At 35.4% G+C, this 18,938-nt stretch overlaps 1 protein-coding gene across 2 annotated transcripts in view; it reads left to right on the top strand.

Moving 5' to 3' along the window:
- LOC112679242 (glutamate decarboxylase) overlaps nucleotides 1–18,938 on the top strand; it is an 81,826-nt gene that overhangs the window by 44,175 nt on the left and 18,713 nt on the right. For both annotated transcript variants that reach the window (XM_025548959.1, XM_025548958.1), the window contains exons 4-6: nucleotides 14,992–15,189; nucleotides 15,612–15,730; nucleotides 18,689–18,768. In XM_025548959.1, the coding sequence (XP_025404744.1) occupies nucleotides 14,992–15,189; nucleotides 15,612–15,730; nucleotides 18,689–18,768 (397 nt within the window). The remainder of the gene's footprint in view (nucleotides 1–14,991; nucleotides 15,190–15,611; nucleotides 15,731–18,688; nucleotides 18,769–18,938) is intronic.

The raw sequence follows: 18,938 nt of genomic DNA, 5'->3' as shown, positions 1-18,938 counted from the left end.
TAGTATTGGTGTTTTTATTACATTTTAAAGTTGAATAATTTTTATTTTATAACGTTTTATATTCATAAACTCAAAAATATTGAATCGTAAATTTTATGATTAAACGTAGAATTTTCCATCAACATTTCACAACTGCAAAGATACACTCCAAAACGAAAATATCGTAATAAAAACATTTTACAATAAATGGTAAAATCGTATTCATGTGAATTGGTTTTAATTTTTATATGCGTTACTATAAATATAAATTGCAATAACGAATATGGTTATGGTGCGCACGCCAGTAAGTATATTTATGTAATCACACCAGTAACTGAATGCAAAAGCAACATATGTGTACATCAAACATCGAGCAGTGAAAAAATATCAGTGAACCCAAAACAAGGGCATAATCCGTTCACCGTACTGTAATATAGTTGTTATCGCAATGACACCCCCGTATTCTATACGAGTATCCTGCGGTTCACGCACATCTACGCGTCGGAAGGACATCGGTGCGTAAATAATCTTGAAAACCTGACATCGCAGATGTGCCTGTCAATCGCACTCGACGATTTAATGTACCCACCCCATCGTTTACTGCGTGGCAACGGTGGTGCTACGAAATGCCTTGCCCACGGGTTAGGGGGTGCACGTTTGGCCGGGGTAAAATCGTTTTTCAAACAGCCCATACGGCCGATCGTACTGCCACCGTTCAGGGGTGATTATCATTACGGTTCGCAGCGCGTGTGCGTTTCGCGACATCCGTGGTCCTGATGTCTTCGCCATCGTAAATCTTGAGTCTAATCTCGAACAACAATCGTTTGGAGAACCTCTAGCCCTCTGCGTACATCATGGTCGTGTACAGGATTCATCATTGCGAACGGTTTCCCGTTTTGCGGTCAACAAAATCGAATTTTCGCTATCGGGAACTCCGTCCCTCTCCCAACTCGAAAAATTATGTACGGAAAAAATAGTTTACGTTTGTGCACGTGCTAATCTGCGTACAGCCCATACCGTGTACGTTTAATTATGATGTGTTAAATCCGAAATGGTCACCGATAACGTAGGGAAATGCGTGAACATTTAATCGAGCGACTCTTAGTGTTTGTTTTTAAATAAAAATAAAAAATGTATTTTTTATTTAATTGGAAATAGTTTACTGGATAAAATACTGCGAACGCACGTGAAACGGAATTTCCGCTAGAATTTTCAAAACGAATTTCAAATGTTTTAATGTATCGTCGCAACGCAAACGTTATACGTCACACTATAATACTGTTGCAATAATGATTTGCCGTCAATTCGTCACTTCCTTCAGAACCGTTTTCAATGTGACAACGTAACATACCGTTGCTTTCAGGCGAATACAATGCCAACAAGACGAAATTACGTTAATATTTGGTGCCAGCATTTCGCCGACTACGTTTTTGATTTGTTTATATTGTTTTAGCCCGTCGTAACGGTTCGATTATGGGATGTCTAATTTTATCGTTTCAACGTTAAGTCATATTTACACTTCGCCACGAAACGCATATAAATGTACGTCGAATCGCTCATAACATCCATTCGACGTGTAAATCAAATACGTCCCTCGATCACTCTCTCACTCTCTCTCTCTCTCTCTCTGAGACATTGCAATTCGATTTCATTCAGGAATACATTAATATTGATAACAATAAACACGGGTTCTTCCTATACAAATCTCAGCCACGCATAAATTTACTCCACGTAGACGTAGATGATAATGGATTATATTATTCTTTTCAATTTATGCAAATGTATTATAATGTCTAACACAAACTATTCCCGGAATATAATACATCCATCATGGAGTAAGAGATAAAAAAAAAATGATTCCGATAGCTGCAATATTCTCCCGTACGGTATGGTAATAAAAATAAACTTCAAGTGTTAAAAAGTTTTTATATTTATGGAAAGAAATCTTATCGACGCGTTCGATAATATATTTTTTAATATTCTCCTACGTTGTTGAACATTTCCTTTAACTTTTCCCCTCCGCCGTCTGTAAACATTTTTTAGTCCCGGTGAAAACTTTTTTATTATTTTTCAAGTAAAACTATTCTTGGACCATATCTGCTCTAGCGCGTGGTTTTTATGCTACAATTCAGTCGTAACCTCGATGTAATCACGCACAGCTTATGCGTACCTACGGTTATACTCCATTGACACTTATAGTTTTATTTTTCTTCTAAATCGCCCAGTTTTACTACGTGACATATTGTTAAAATTAATTAAAAATAAAAAAAATGGCGATTTCCAGGGGTCGTGTAAGATATAAGAATGGGTAAATTTTTCTTATAATTTGTAAATCGATGTATATCATTGGTTACAAAAAACGGTTCTGGGCGAAGGAGGACGAGTGGATTTGCCTTATTTGTCTTGTATGTCTATTGCCTTATATGTATAGATAGTATGTATCTTATCTATACTATTTTAATTTTATAAATACCCAATATTTTCATAATCAAGTCGTTTAAAACAAGTTTTCCGAAAAGCAATTGCGTTTAAGTATAAACTAACATGGACTTTGATTTCATATTAACAGTTACAGTTATTATTATCATATGTAATTCAAAATTAATTATACTTAAGTAACCAGTTTATATTTCAAATCCTGATTGTTAATATTTTTAAACAAAAAAAAAAAAAATAACTGATATAGTTTAATCGAAATCCATATAAATATTTATTAATAAAATATACAATTTCATCAACATTTAATATTCCAATGCTTATATTAATGTATTTCAACTTAAACAGAAACAATAAAAAATAAAAAGAACAAATAATATCGCTAAATAATGTTCAAACCAATATTTTTGTATTATTCCTCGTACAAATTATACTTAAATAATTCAAGAAAATTGTAATTATTTTTTTAATTTTCAATTAATAAGTATTATACTAATCATTTTATAATCTCAAAGATCCAAAAGTATGAAAACTTTTTGTTTTAAATTGTCCTCTCATTGAAAAATTTAAGATAAAAATCACTTCAAAATTCACGTGTAAAGATAAATATTATGAGTTTGATAAAACGTTTTTGATTTTAGTATTCGATTAAGTATGACATGCACACGATTTGTGTTATTATGAGTTTTTTACTGAACGAATCTCAAACTAAAATACTTAAGACTATATTATAACTGTTTAGTTATATTAATCAGCTTATTATTATCAAATTAAATTGAATGGAGTACACGCAAATGAAATAAACCCCCCGAAAAAACTAACTGGATCTGCACTCATTGTATCTGCTTTGCATCTCGGGTTGGTTTTTTCAAAGTGAATTATTTAAATGTTCATTATGCATAATAATTATATCATTCGCAGCAAAAAATGCTAAAAATGTTAAGAAATAGTCAAATTAGAACCGGCCAAGATATTAACAGCTATAATACGCATCCCGTTTTTCTTGTGAATGAGTTTTCAAGCCGTACTCGTTTATATTCATCCGCTTACTCTGGCTCTCGAGAATCCATATTATTAACTTCCAAGTGGCCCAAAATACGATGTTCGATCGGTTGCCAATTGAATCGAATGGTAATGTGCTTCAAGAATCGGAATGCTATCAAGTTTGTGCACCCGCGAGTTCGAACTGAAAGTAAAATTTTCCTATACTTCGTACGTACATCTAAGGCAGTATAATATATCCACAGAATGTGTAAACAAATCGGCCGTAACGCTGCATTCAAACAAATCAATCAGACATTATTAATATCACATATTAAACAATGATATTCGATATAAGTATAGCAAATAGAAAATCAAGTATCATACATTTAATGGTGGTAGTCGATACAAACAAAAGGGAAAATTGAGGGAATATCACCACCTTTAAAGTTCTTCAATATGCAGTTATAGTGCACACGAAAAACATAAAACGGTTGAGCGCTTTTTTTTATCAAAAATTAACCATGCGTTCGTCGTATCAATATACCATTGTAATACAGATAACCAGTGGCGGCTCGTGTATATGTGCACAAGTGCACGTGCACTACCTACCCAAACTCAAAAAAAATTGAAAACATAAACCATAATAGTACAACTAAATACCTGTAGTGTTATTAAGATTATTTTTTAAAATATAAAAATATAAATTCAGAATATTATGAAAATAATATAGTATTTAGATGGGGTTTCCGAAGGCCAAACGGGCAGGCGGTTGTCCACGACGAAACGGTATCAGTGTGTGTGTTATAATGGTACAGTAGTGCACACTATTAGTGTGCACATTTATACAATGTAAAAATTAAAACAAGTTGAAACACGCAACGCGCGTTTTAATGGATTTATGTGGACATTCGTTTCTGTGCACATAATCAATTAAATTGTTTTCGGTGAATTATTTTCTATGTCGCCGCGCCGTTACGCATTGGCATCGGCATTATAATTTATTTTTACTCACATTTGTTTATAATACTCCGATTATCAGCTGATAATGTTAGTCATTATCTTAAATTCAAAACAACAATCGTTTTTCTGTTTACTATCGACCACCGACGTTAACGTATGTTATTATTCGTGTAACTAACAAACAGCAATTAATTTATATATATATATAGATAATTATGTTATATGTACCTATATCTATGATAAAATTAATATTTTTTTTTACCCACCTACAATCTTACAAATTATTTGTGCACCACCTTATATGAACCACTGCCACTGCAGATAACTGAAAAGTAGAAAACCTGTTTTCTAAAAATCGCATGAATTCGTCGTGCACGCTACTGTCGTAAAAGTAAACTCTTCAACATTATCTGATTCTGAAGCATCGGAAACGCATTCAAACGGAAAATCAGTGGGACAAAAATAAAGTACCGATGCAATCAATGCCGTCAATTTTCGTTACATTAGATGTCGACAGTGATACGAAGTGAAATCGCAAGTAGAACCAAGACGAACCAAAACTCATCCATTTAACAATCGAAAAATTCGTTAGATGATTCAACAATGTAATTCGACAGTCCAACATTTGCATTTTGACAGTGCACTCGTGTACCAAACCTTTTAAAAATCGCGAGTAGATTCATAACTTATCAATACACACGAATAAGCTTAAACAGCATTATTCATGAACACTACTTTGTTTTAAATGTCGTAATGTTACATCAGTGTCTGTATTGATTTGTTTTGATTATATTAAAACACGCTTGGTATGCTTCACGTGTCGATTTTAAAAGTCTCGATTGTACCTTTTAATGTGTATAACTGTTCCTATTTATGAAAATCTGTCTTCAAAATGTCTAAACAATTTCAGTCGACAGTAATAGTGTCACGTTTTAAATTTACATATAGTCTGAATGTGAACTATTTGTTTGCCGAACGTCATAATAAAATCGCGAGTCTGTCCAAGGGACTTTTTGCAGATTATGTTGACGTTTCAAATCATATAAAATAATGTATCGTCACGAATCCGAAGGAACCATCGTAATCATGGCAATAATCTTAGACCGGTGTACATTCGATAAGAGACGTTACGCTGATGTCAGATTAATACATTCAAGGCGGTAAGTTATCACAGCAAACGGTGTCTGATTTATGAACTGCTTAAGAAAAACACTATCGTTTGACGCACAGGAACGGGCGACAGCGTCCACCGTGTTCTTTGGATCGATGAAAACCCAACAGATACAAGTACTTTTGATCGTTAGACGAAATGCAGTTTAAAACTCGTGCGCTGACATTGAGCTTCGGCCGAGGAATCGAGTTTATATCAACGATCTATTCGACGGAAAAAACGCTGATCTCTAGCAAAAAGTGTTTTCCGGTTATACCTACCGTGATTATATTTTACTTTTTTTACGTAAGTTTATCCCGCTTCGGGTTGTTCAACACCGGTGCGTAGCGCATACGTTTTTAGATCGTGATTTGTTATGTTCGTAGGGGCGGATCTAGGGGTAGGTTCAGAAGGTCAGCTGACCCACAGTTAATAGTTGTCGACAAAATTGGCCTCTTGAAGACTTCTCATATTTTTTTAAGTGAATTGACTGAAGTTAATACCATACTGGGCCGAATACCCCAGTTTCCACCCCTTCCCCTAAATAACGTCACTTGTTTAATTGTACAGTAAATCACTTTTATGCCGCACCTCATGTAAGACTCCACAAAATATAATAAATGTTTATTTTTTCAATAATAACTATGAATAAACTTGAAAACACATATAGTGTGTTTTTTTATAACAACGTATATACTTATAATTCGGTTTCAGACCATATAAGTGGCCTGAAATAGCCTGACCCACAGTTCTCCAACTGTGGATCCGCTCCTGTATGTTCCTGTAAGGTTAGGATTGGATACACACGTCCGGCAACGTGCAGTGCACCGCGGCGGGCTTTGTAGAAAGGAAAACGTAAAATAAAAATAAAAAAATCGAAATGTAGTTCTGGGGAAAAGGACGAAAATAAAAAAGTACGCGAACAATACCGGTCGAATGGGTTATTCGGCGGCGGACGGGCGAACGTAATGTGCCGTATGATTGTGCGAACGACGCGCGCAGATTATGACGCGATACCGACCCGCATCAAGGGCCCGGCACGAGTACGGGGGGAGCGCGCACGCGCGGCGGTGAGGCGGGAGGTACGCCCTCGGAGCGCGGCGGAATCCGCCCCGACGAGCATATCCGTCCGCGAGCGAGTGCGGCCGACGGCTGGCGCGGCGGAGCGAGAGACGGGCGCGGACGCGATCGGCAAAAAGGCCATTAGCCAACTGGCCCGGAAAAACGTTGAGTGCGCGCGGGATTTGCGACGCGCCCTACGTACACCTCCGCTGCGCGTACACAACGGAATATGTTTACCTCTCTCTTAATCTCACTATATCTCTCTCTATCTATCTCTCTCTCTGCGATCGACACGTAGAAAACCGAAGCTCTCGATCGCCCCCGTCACCGCTCATCCCGGTCGATTTCCCGCGTTTTTGAACACCCCGACGAGATTTCGTACGGTCTCCGGGAATCAACGATCAACGCGTTTCGTCCGTTATGTTTACAATCGATCTGCATAATCCGATGTACATAGTCTCGGGGTAGCCGAAATACGCGCGGAACAATCCTGGCCGGGACGTAGTTTCCAATGGATTACTACCTTAAACTGTTCAAAGCCTAGTTTGTCGTAGCTGTTGATTGCGAAACAAGCATTTCTAGTGAATCGGTATGGTAGTTCTGATGGTTCGCTGAACTACCCGGAACCATCATCACGGAACCGTTTTTGAGCCGGTGCCAATATTTGTTTAAAATCCCTTCTTGTTGCACGTCTAGAGCAGTAATCGGCAAACTTTATGGATCATTGGGCCACATTCGAAAATTAAAAAGGGTACAAGGCAATACAAAAAAAAAAATTATGATATTCAATGCCATTTGCTAGTTTTTGAATTTAATGCGAACCGTATAAAATAGACGTGTGGGGCAGTTGCCGACCACTGGTCTAGAGCATCGGAGAGACCGCTGTGTTAAATTTATAGTTAACACATTTTGCCATTTTTGAGATGTAATGGTGATCAATGATGAGCGAGTGGTACCTGCCGATGTCCGGTAAGAACACTGTTAGTGTTCAATCACCTTTGGGTATTACTCGCTGCAAAAACTATGCATTTTTAAATGTAAATCACCCGAAATAATAATAAAAGTGTCAACAAACTAATTCCATCGCCATCTGTTTTCTTGAATTCGACGTTACTCTTCCTGTTGTGATTAAAATGTAACACTTCGACATATCAACATATAAAAAAGTTCTTGTAAATTAATCTCTTGTACAGAGATAAAGTTGTGAGTGTTTATCCACCAGATTTTTGAATTGTTCGATATTTCTTTACGTATATTACCTAAAAACAATATAATCCGTATTTTATTATCGAGATCTGCTATATTTTATAACATCAGATTAATTTGTACTTCTTGGGCGAAAACCTGATCTTCGAACGGTGTATATACTCATTTCGTTTCTTCGCGAAATGTCATAACAACAGTTTCGTTCATGACATCATGAGTAACATTCTAGGTGTCGCACAAACAATTTCGGAATGACCCTCGCCAAGTAACGTATCCGTGTCAGTATACTAAAATGTAATTTGGTTAGTAATTATTTATATTAAATATGTTTTTTATTCGATTGATTTGATTAATGCTGCTGTGTAAATTTGTCAACTGTCATAACATATAATGTAATTTTTTATAAATTTCAAGATTTTTTCAAGAACTCATTTTAAATCATCACACTTTTATGAAGTTTTATTAAAAAATAAAGTTTTGTCAGCCAAAGTTCACACAGTTTTATATTAAAAGATAAGCGATGGTTATATTTTATCAAGACGTGACAGGACAACATCCTATTCAAGTAATAAATATAAAATATTTTTCTTCGATTAATTAAGAATTCCTTTACATTTTTTTTTTCATTTTACTCGTATTTCGTTATTAATGACAAGGACAAGCCAAGAAAGGCTCATGTTAATTGTTATCAACAGTAGATTTATTTTCACCGAGATCGACGTGATGGAAAAATATAATATATATATACAACAATATTCCATTTTAATTTAAGGTTTTTATGTTCAAAATACTGAAGAGTTTTGACATTATTTAACACGTTGATTGATGAATGATGAGTTATTATTAAAATTTGTAACTTTTTCTTTTCATAATTGAAAAATGTTTGATGACTAACCATATAAATACGTACAATAACCTTAAAAAAATGTAAATCCTTCCCGCGTTGCGTTATTGTTACTAGTTTCGAAAAGTTCATCAAATTGGCTTGAAGCCATACAGCTTGATTTTATGATTTGTAGGATTTGATTTATTAAATTTGATTATTACACATTATATTTTGTTTGTCAATTTACATTTTGTATTCTAGAAATGAATATTTTCTCTTTTTTTAGAGTTTTAATATGCATTACAACGTAAAAAAATTTCACTGAGTTACATTTTTACACTTACTAACTAAGTAATAAGTTAAGAATTCAAATTTCATTTATATTTGATATTTGATAAATATAACATAATGGTTTTTTTTTTCATTCATCAGTTTTATAAAGTGCACATGACGTATTCTTATGTTGGTTATTTGTAAAACGATGAATTACACATAAAAAATTGCAGAAGATTTCGCTACTCGATAAATGTTTTCACAAAATTACAATTAAACATAAAAATTCTTAAATTTGTTTTAGAATCTAAGATGAATATAAAACAAATGGCAAAAAGTTATTTATATTTGTCGAAACCCTGATACATATTATATTTTTAGACAAATTGAAAAATATAGTAATTTTTAAAATTAGTATAACTATTCCAAAACTAAACAAAGAATATTGTACGCATATAATGTATTATGTTAATAGCGTACCCACATAATCATCACCGATATACAATTATTTAATAACACTTACATTTAAATTTTCATATTTTTTAAACGTTATAATATAAACTTTTATGTGTAGTATTTAAATATAGCAATTTAATATTAAGTTTTTCATAACGTATTATTTTAATGAACATCAATCACACGGATGAAAAACGTTGATATTTTTAATATAATTAATGATAACAATTAAAAGTAATCTATGTTCAACAACAAGTTACACATTTATGGAAAACTGTTTGGCAAGATAATTGTTTAAGAAATAATATTATTCTTTCTAGATAAAAAGCATAACACTAAAGCGTTTGCTTTGACGTTTTCCCTGCATTGTAAGATCAAAATGTTGAAAAAAAAAAGTCCCGAGTAAATGTATTATCATATTTTATATTTTACACAGGATCATCATGTAGATAAAAATATATTTGTATTAAAACTGTGTTCCAGACATTTTGGTCGTATTTTACTGGTGAATTACAGTAATGGAAGTTAAAAGATAAAACTAGGATTTTTTACATGATTTCCCGTTATTATAATACTCAAAAATAAATTCGAATATATATTAAACAACTTTTAAATGTCTTATATTTTTTCTATTTCTTCTCAAACTGTTGAAGTATATATATTTATTTGTATGTATGTATTATACGAGTATATATCTTTAAAATGTATAATATTTACCAGGATATTTTTTAATGATTTTTTTTTCGTCCGTTATAATAAATAATGTAGTAAGTGCAATATTTTATTTTTTAGATTCGTCATAAAAATAAAAAATGTATACTTTTTCATAGATTATCACGAATTAAGATTTATTTATATATATATATATATAGCCGTGATATCAATCCGAAATGATACTAACTTCTACATTTAATCAAACACACACTATAATCACGGAAAAGTATGCAAAGTAATCAATTGATAACTTGATAAATTTTTTTTAGTTTTTAACTACCTACCAATTAATAAATTAAAATTAAGTTTAGTTAATAAAATTAATAAACGAAATAATTCTTTGTTATTTTACTTTCAAAATAAGCTAAATAGTAGTCAGAGTAACAACTATAAAGTATGTTTTTAAAGTAGGTAGTAATTTAACACAATATTTCAATAAATAATAGGTATCTTATATCGATGCACTTTATTTTATTACTTGAAGGTGCACAAAACACAAAATTATTTCTTAGAATTTTGAAGAAAAATTATATAAATTTAAGGAAAAAAAAACGAATACATAGACAATCAGATCTCAGTACTTACCTTAATCGTTATTTCTTTTGTACATATTTTAGGAAAAATAACGATTTCAACTTTTTAAAATTGCAAAATCTTTTAAATAAATCATTATTTACATTTGTACATTTTTTTTAAAAAGAATCTGTTATTAAAATTAAATATTTATTATTTTATAACTGAAATATATGTAATTTATAAATAAGAAGTTAAAATTGTAAGAAGTTTTGTTTTTACTATTGAAGTTGTTATTTGTTTTATCCAAAAATTACATCCAACTATTTAATCTAAAGAAAATTATTTCGATTCATATCTAATCTATATAATTATATAAATGTTATTCTTTATAGTTTTCTTAATGTTTCTGTAAATGCCTGGTCATATAAGAAACTAAGTAGTTATAATACTGTTTAAGATAAACTGATTTGCGCTATTTATATGAGTATTGTATGAAATATTGTTTTATAACATAGTATTATATACTAGGTAACGCTCCCACTATTTGGAAAAGAACTAGGAAGGTCACTGAGTTAATAAAAATGGGTATTTCTACTAGTAAACTTATTTTTTAAGGGAGAAGGAGTAGACACGCAGTAGTTATGAACAAAAGTAGTCCGATATTTAAATATATTTAACACATTTGTATCGAAACATAAAGAATACTAAGAATAAAATGCACTTTTAAACGATTGAATGAATAATAAATGGGAAAAATTCATACTCAAAAATACGGTACGCTTTTTCGTTTTGCTGATAACGTATTTGAATGTTTAACCGTCATGCAATTATAATATAGAAAACGAAGTTGACGTGTTTTATTTATAGTTTATGTTTAGTGCAATCTCACAGTAAAGTGCAAGGGATTTGGAATAAAATAAACGGGAATAATAACGGGAACACGTTGAAAACCAATTTTGAACCGAAAAACGATTGAACTATTATATTATTTAATTACTATTATTATCTTTTTATAATGCGTTTTATAATGCGCTAAATCGATCGACGTCGACTTTCATATAGCGACTGAATGCAATGATCACAAGACATATTCATGTACCAATGTATTAACGTTAGCTTTTTTTTCAACATTCAGTTTTATGTATTATACCTAATAAATGTATAATTCTCGACTATCCGTAATGATCATATATAATTACATCAGTTTCAATAGTATACCACATTCATTTAATTCTAAAATTAAAATTAAATTATTTCTAAAATGAAACATATTTTTAAGTGATCATAATGTATAAATGCTTCTAACAAAACCGATTTCATTTATCACTAGTCGATCTTTTCAGTTCCTCGAGATTATCAGCGGCAAAAAAATCGGTACAGCACTGTGCGAGACAATCGACAGTGGAATTCGAAACGCAAATTTAAACCTATCATTTTGCCGTTTGGTTGACGCCATAACTCGAATAATCGCATTATAAACGAACAACAACACAATTCCCGTCACTCGCATGTGAACGCATTTCAATCGCCGCGGAGCAAACGGAATGATTTATGATTTTCTTTAGAGAAATAAGAACGAACCCCGTAGAATGTCCGTCGTCGGGGTAAAAGCGGCGATCGACTTCTGGCCGGTCGCACGGGTCGACGTTGACTTCAGCGCACCGCAATATTCTATTAGCGAATAACATGCACCGCGTTTTCGATCGGTGTGCAACGGTGGAGAATGTTAAGACGCTCCGTTAAAAACAATTGTTCTGCGAGGGTCCTTTGACTGAGCGAAGGCGACGATTTCGGACACGCTAAGTCGAACACTAAGAACGAAACTGGTATACGAGCACAATAATTACATCTTCTATTAACAGCGCATGTTCTTTAAAACAACAACCTGAAAGAGCGCGCTGCCGACGATTACTGATAAGTGGTAGTTTTGGAATTCTTGTTATGACTTTCCTGGATCATACGCGAAATGTTGCGCCTACTCTTATTACCAGTTTTTAATTTTGTTTTATCGTTTTGAAGAAATTATCGTCAGCTTTGGTCTGGTTCAACAAGCGTTTTCGCCGGTTAGAACTCAACACGAAACACAACAGTGTTAATTTGCTGCTATTGAAGTTCGTCAATCGTCAAGACTCAAAAGAGTAGTAATAAGTTAGTTAATTTTTTTTTTTTTTTCGAACGAATATAGATACAAAACTAATATTACGGAAGGTGGACAAAAAATGTTTGGTGAACAAAGTGTTACTCGTACAAAACAATGTTGTACCGCATTTTATATCGGTTTGCTCTTACGAGCAGCTTCGGATTACGCGCACTTTCTGATGACGGGATTCCAGGTGAAAACCCCAAAAGTACGCGCTTTTCGCGAAACGGCTCAAAAGAAATCAGGACCGATAGCGGCAGTGTCGCTGCAAAGGTCGCGTGGCGTACGAAGGGTGGTGCGCGGTAATATCGTTACACTTTAAGTCGCGCAAGACTCTCACGTCTCGGCGACGGTGGCCGAAGTCGGGACGAGGGTAGATGCCTTTAAGTGGTCGGGTGAGAAAGAGGTTGGTGAGCGCGTGTTTCGATTTATACAATGTGTCCTATGCGCGCGTGCTCGCGTACGTGTGCGTACGTGTATACAAAAGTTTAGGCGCGCGCGCGCGCTCCGGTGCATGATTGATGAGAGAACCGGCAGCAGTGTTAATGACGTCTAACAAGCTGCTATTCAAACCGCGCGGCTCTCTTATCGCCGGAGAGCAACGGGGGTTGGGCAGGCGGAGAATCGCGGCCGACGAGTTCGTGGGGTCTGCGGTAGCACGTCGTCGTCGTAGTCGTCGCGTGTGCGTGCCAGGCCCGAAAATATGGTAACCAAAATTGTTTTTTTTTTTTTATATTCCGTTATTTATCTACCCCGAATGTTGTCACCCTCATTGCGTCTAGCGGTGGCACTTATCGAACGGAGAACGACGATCGGTATCGCGCGATACGATATGGTACCGTAGGGAGAGAAGTACGCGGGGTGTAAAGGACGAAACCGATAACAAAATAATTGAGCCCGATGGCTTTTTCGCTGCGACTACTTCAACTTCCGTGTCCGCAACCGTCATAATATTGCCACACGGTGCAAGCGCATCGGTATCGGCGCGTGTCATCTCACGGCTCGCCGGGGACGTTTCCCGGACGTGGCCGTTACCGATGCCCGAACTGCGGATAGTCTTGAAAAAGGAACATGATCCGAATAAAAAAACGCGATGACGTGCACGCGTGGTGTACGCAATCTGTACGCTATTCACTTGCCCCGGAAGAATCGCATTGTCGACGTATTTTTTTAGATCGGTTTAGGGTTGTGATGACTTTCGGACGGACGGTATTATGCGTGTACGCGAAGGGAATTTTGAAAGCTTTGAAAAATAAAAAAATGTTTATAACAACAACGACAACAACGTTCTAAGGGTCGAGCGCACGTTTAATTAGTTCGACGAAACGTTCGCGTAGTAATCTACTAGGCATTTGTGTGTACCGCAGTGTTTTGTTGGAGGGGAAATCGCCGAGTTCGCACGCGCTGTTTCGACATTTGACGCTGTTCACGAATATAAATACGTACAGAAAGAGTACCGCTGTATACTTTCTCATTGTACGTCGTACGCCCCTAATAACATATATATATATATATATATGGTTTATGATGTATGAAAAAATGTATCGTGCTTACAAAAAAACAATAGGAACGTTTGAAATTATCAATGGAGATTTGGATATTTAACTATGTTCCATTATTGATTTTTTTATTATTACATGATTAGAACCATTAGGTGTTGTGGTTTACGATGAAATGTTTAACGTTTGCCCGTTTTCGCTCTAAATTATTTAAATCGTGTTTGAAGCCCGGGAATTTTTTTGACGTAGGATTAATCATTTTGAACTCTTCGACCTCGAAAAATAGCCATCTCATGGATTATGACTATGAAAATGAAGATAACAGAGATGATGATGATTAAATTGCTAAAAAAATGAAATGATAAAATGTTTAGATAATATTAACACCCGTTGTTTATTTACCGGTTTAAAACTTACACATATTATATATTTATCTATTGAATGAAAAATAAACTTTTCTGACTGTTTTATAATCTTCATTTTTATGAAATATTTCATAAAATACTCGTACTTACATTATTTTAACTCCATAACATTTATTTAAGCTTCAAAGAGTTTTCCACATGTTTTCATAATCTTGCCTCACTGTATACGACGTGTTAATGTTTCGTAATTCTAATTATACTCGTACTTTTAGTTAATTTTAATGTTTTATTTCATTATCAATTAATCAAAATGGATGGTAGCATTTTCACAGTACAAACTACAATATTTAACTATTTTTGCTACATGTATTGTTCGTACATTTATCGATGACGGATATAATTATAATCTATCGATTTGTTCGCAGGTCATCCGAGATTTTTCAATCAGCTCTCGTGTGGTTTGGACATCGTGTCTATGGCCGGCGAATGGTTGACCGCAACGGCGAACACAAACATGTTCACCTATGAAATCGCTCCGGTATTTATTTTAATGGAAAGCGTGGTTTTGAGCAAGATGCGGGAAATCATTGGTTGGAAGGGTGGAGACTCGATTTTCGCTCCAGGTAACTATCGCACTTACCATTATTATTGTTAGAGAAATTAGAAATATAAGCGAAAAAGACGAAGCCCGAACACAAAAAAAAAAAGATCAAAAATAGTAAAAATTAGTAGATATATCAATAATTAAATGCATTTTATCCAATTTTTAAGTACAATATAATTGTTAAATTACATTTCTATAAAACAATATGCGGTTTTATTGAAATATTTTATTTCCATTCTATTTGTAACTATTTAAATAACTATCCCGCAAAATGTACGTATTGGGATCAGTTTATTTTTCTATTGGTTACATTACATGTATGGCCATATTAAACACGGATCGAAAACAAATGTTTGATTGCGTGAAGTACGAACAACGAAGCACATATACGGAGGCGTTTTCCAATACGTTTTTAAACGCGCGTTTCCTTCCGGTTGACAGGTGGATCGATATCGAATATGTACGCGTTTCTGGCAGCCCGACACAAAATGTTTCCGGGATACAAGGAACAAGGACTCCATTCCATCAAAGGACAGCTGGTCATGTACACATCGAATCAAGTGAGTATTATTGTCTGTTATTTCCTCTCGGCGTTTTCGGGCAGCTGTCGATCACGCGTGTTACATGCGATTTTCGAAACACGTATTACTGATTCACCGAGGGTGTAAATAAATTACATATATATTGTACGTACGTCTATCGTGTGAATATTTCGGCGATACTGACAAAACTGTTGAGTCCATTTATATTATATATGTGGCGCATCGGTCAGACAGACCGTTTTGATTGACATAGGACGTGTGACAGACAAATAACAAAATTAGATTTGTATACGTACGAGTGCTATATCGGAAAACTGTATGCGGATAAAATATCAGTCTCATTGAACGAATATGTGTCAAAGCAAGTGTAGAGATGAGAATATTATCATTTGGTTGTGTAATAATTACCAATTTAGTTTAAAACATTTTTAAATAATAAATCGTTTGTTCAATAAATGATTGCTGCTGATAAATTAATGAATCAGAAAAAAACGGTTGTTCAGAATGCTTACATCTCTCCCTCTCTCCTTCCATCCATCACGAAGTTCAAAAACTTAAGTGGCAATGAGTAAAATATTAATTGTAATTATTTATATCGTCGAATATAAAACGACTAAACGATATCGAACAAATGCGATAGTGTATCTATCGAGTAGTATACAATTCGTAATTATCAAACGTTTACTAAAACAAGATTTACTTCAAGAGCACATAAAATCCGAGTAAACATCACATTCGTACACCCGTCACCGTCCCGTCGTCGGTCTTCGAGCTTCACCCAATCGGTGGAAGACGATTTATTTATTATTCGTATTCGTATTATTATTATTATCATCATCATTAATTTCTACGATCCGAGAATCACGCGTAGTGCCGAACATATCTGGTTCAAAAGCGGTGTACGCGCACATATTAATCTGGGGAGAATAGGGTAGGCGCGCATATTTTTTGTTTTAATAACGCGTGGCTTGACAAACAGAAAACAATAATTTGACGTCCGCGAAACACGCAGCAGCGCGCGCGCAGCGAACCAGAAATCAAACTATACACTCGTCCGCCGAAATGAACAATGTGCAATGGTTCCGCCCTCGGTGCACGTGGGGGTGCGGACGCTCGCGTGGATGTTTTTAATTTAAAACAACACGCGCGCCAGACGCACCGGCGCCGTCACTCGTGCAAGGTCCGCCGGGTGAGCGCGCGCGTACACTACTACTGCAGTAAATCGGTAATCGAAAAACCGAAGAGTTTTACGAGCGAGAACACGCCGAACGCGAGGCCTCTTCTCGTAACCATATATTCCGTACGCGTAACAGTAGATTTTACCGCCTCTAAGCGGCTAAGCGGTTGGACAATTCGGTCGATTTCGTAGTGATACCTGCGCGACCGAGCTATTCCGCTCGGCGAATCTCGTTTTCGTATCATTCGGTTGTGTTCTTCCGGCAACGAGGGGAAAATTGGAGGGGGTGAAGTTAGTTTTTTTCCCGCGCGGAAGCCAGGAAATAATTATTAAAACACATCTACTCGTCTACTTTCACTCGGAATCGTTCAAATTTTTATTAAAATAACCGTATGATCCAACACAATCTGTTTTGTATAATTTACCTTAAGAATCACGTAATCTCGAACGAGTTCTTAAAACGATCGCTACAATCGACTACAAATTAGTTTGATATTTTCATTAAAACATATGTGTTTTATACACTTAAGTGAATTTCAATGTTCTGCTACTGTGTGTTGGAATACAGACATTAAATCCTCTAGTCGGCGGCATCTCGTCGACCAACACACCGTTCCTGATTGTTGACGGAATATTATTATATTGTAATATAATATTCAGGAGTTCGTGGCTAGTTATTTTATTTTTTTCCAAAACAATCGAATATCTGCACGATTTCCGATCGTTCAACTAATTGATTATCCGATTGTTAATCGATAGACGGTTATTCGATAGTTTATCATTGATAAAAATAATCGCACAGTAACCGTGTGACTGAGGAAAACGCGATCGGTTAAAACCGCCATGGTCGGGTGGAAAACGAGCCCGTCCAATGCACCCGCGGAGGACGTGCACCGGCAACAACACGAGGCCCGTACGGGTAAGATCGTCCTTAATGCCCTTAAGGTATTCGTTTCTCTCCCCGGCCCGCGCCGACGGGGAGTTTCCATTGTCGGTTAGCGTGCCCATTATCATCGGAGTCGTATTATCCACCGAGCAGGACGGGCAGCTGCCTCCGTTATTTGGGGGTCTCGGATTTTCGTAAACGGGTTTTTTTTTTATTTTTTTTAATAAAACTTTCATCGTACGAAATAAATATCTGCAAGACGTAACGCGAGGACGTTTCGGAGGACTACAAAAATCTATAAGGATAAAAAATATACTCGTACCTAATATTGTCATTTTATTCATGAAAATTTAGGATTGATTTGGAATCATTAATTCGCAGTATTGTACCGCTCGTGTGTCGGAAGGGATGCATAGATACGCTACTGTTGACAAGGGACCACATTTTTTGTTTATTTCGCCTCGGATTGCGTAAATCGGGCCCGGGTCACCATCACGCGCTATTCGCGCGCACAGTTTTTCACAACTTTTCGTCCGTCGGACGTGCAATATCGAAAATAATCTATTTCATGGGCCAACGTTAGTACGATCGGGTAGGGTAGCTCGTGCGTCCAACTGCGTTAACCCCGGCCGGACGTCACATTGGATTTAAACGTAGGCATCGGTGTTGCGAGAAAACAATTTTCTATCGGCGAAATACGTATACTAGGTATGTGTATAACCGGTAGCTTCATTAGAGGTATTGTTTTCGATCTCATTTGATTTTTTACGTAGCCATACGCGTTTACCGCGATACGACACGCGCCGCAACACGGAAGACGTAACGTTTAAATCAATGATTAACATTAATATTGTGTACGATAATATTGCTTTGTATTTTATCGCCACCGAATCGTATTATTTTCATTTTACAGTCTCACTACTCAGTGAAGAGCTGTGCATCGGTTTGCGGACTTGGAACGGACAACTGCGTTGAAGTGCCGAGCGACGAAAGGTAAACCGCAAAATGTTGCATTATATTAAATATAATATAATTAAATTCTGTACTTATTTGTATCAGCCACCAGTATTTCTGTTCATCTAATAATAATACAACTGTCTAACATAAAATTTATAGACCTGTGGTTCTCAACATTTTTTGTTCGCGGACCACTTCTGTTCCTA

This window comes from Sipha flava, unplaced genomic scaffold (assembly GCF_003268045.1).
Source record: "Sipha flava isolate LNK unplaced genomic scaffold, YSA_version1 132_pilon_pilon, whole genome shotgun sequence".
In the NCBI taxonomy this organism is placed as follows: domain Eukaryota; kingdom Metazoa; phylum Arthropoda; class Insecta; order Hemiptera; family Aphididae; genus Sipha; species Sipha flava.
The sequence above is the reverse complement of the archived record's forward strand: the minus strand, read 5'-3'. Positions and strand labels throughout refer to the sequence as shown.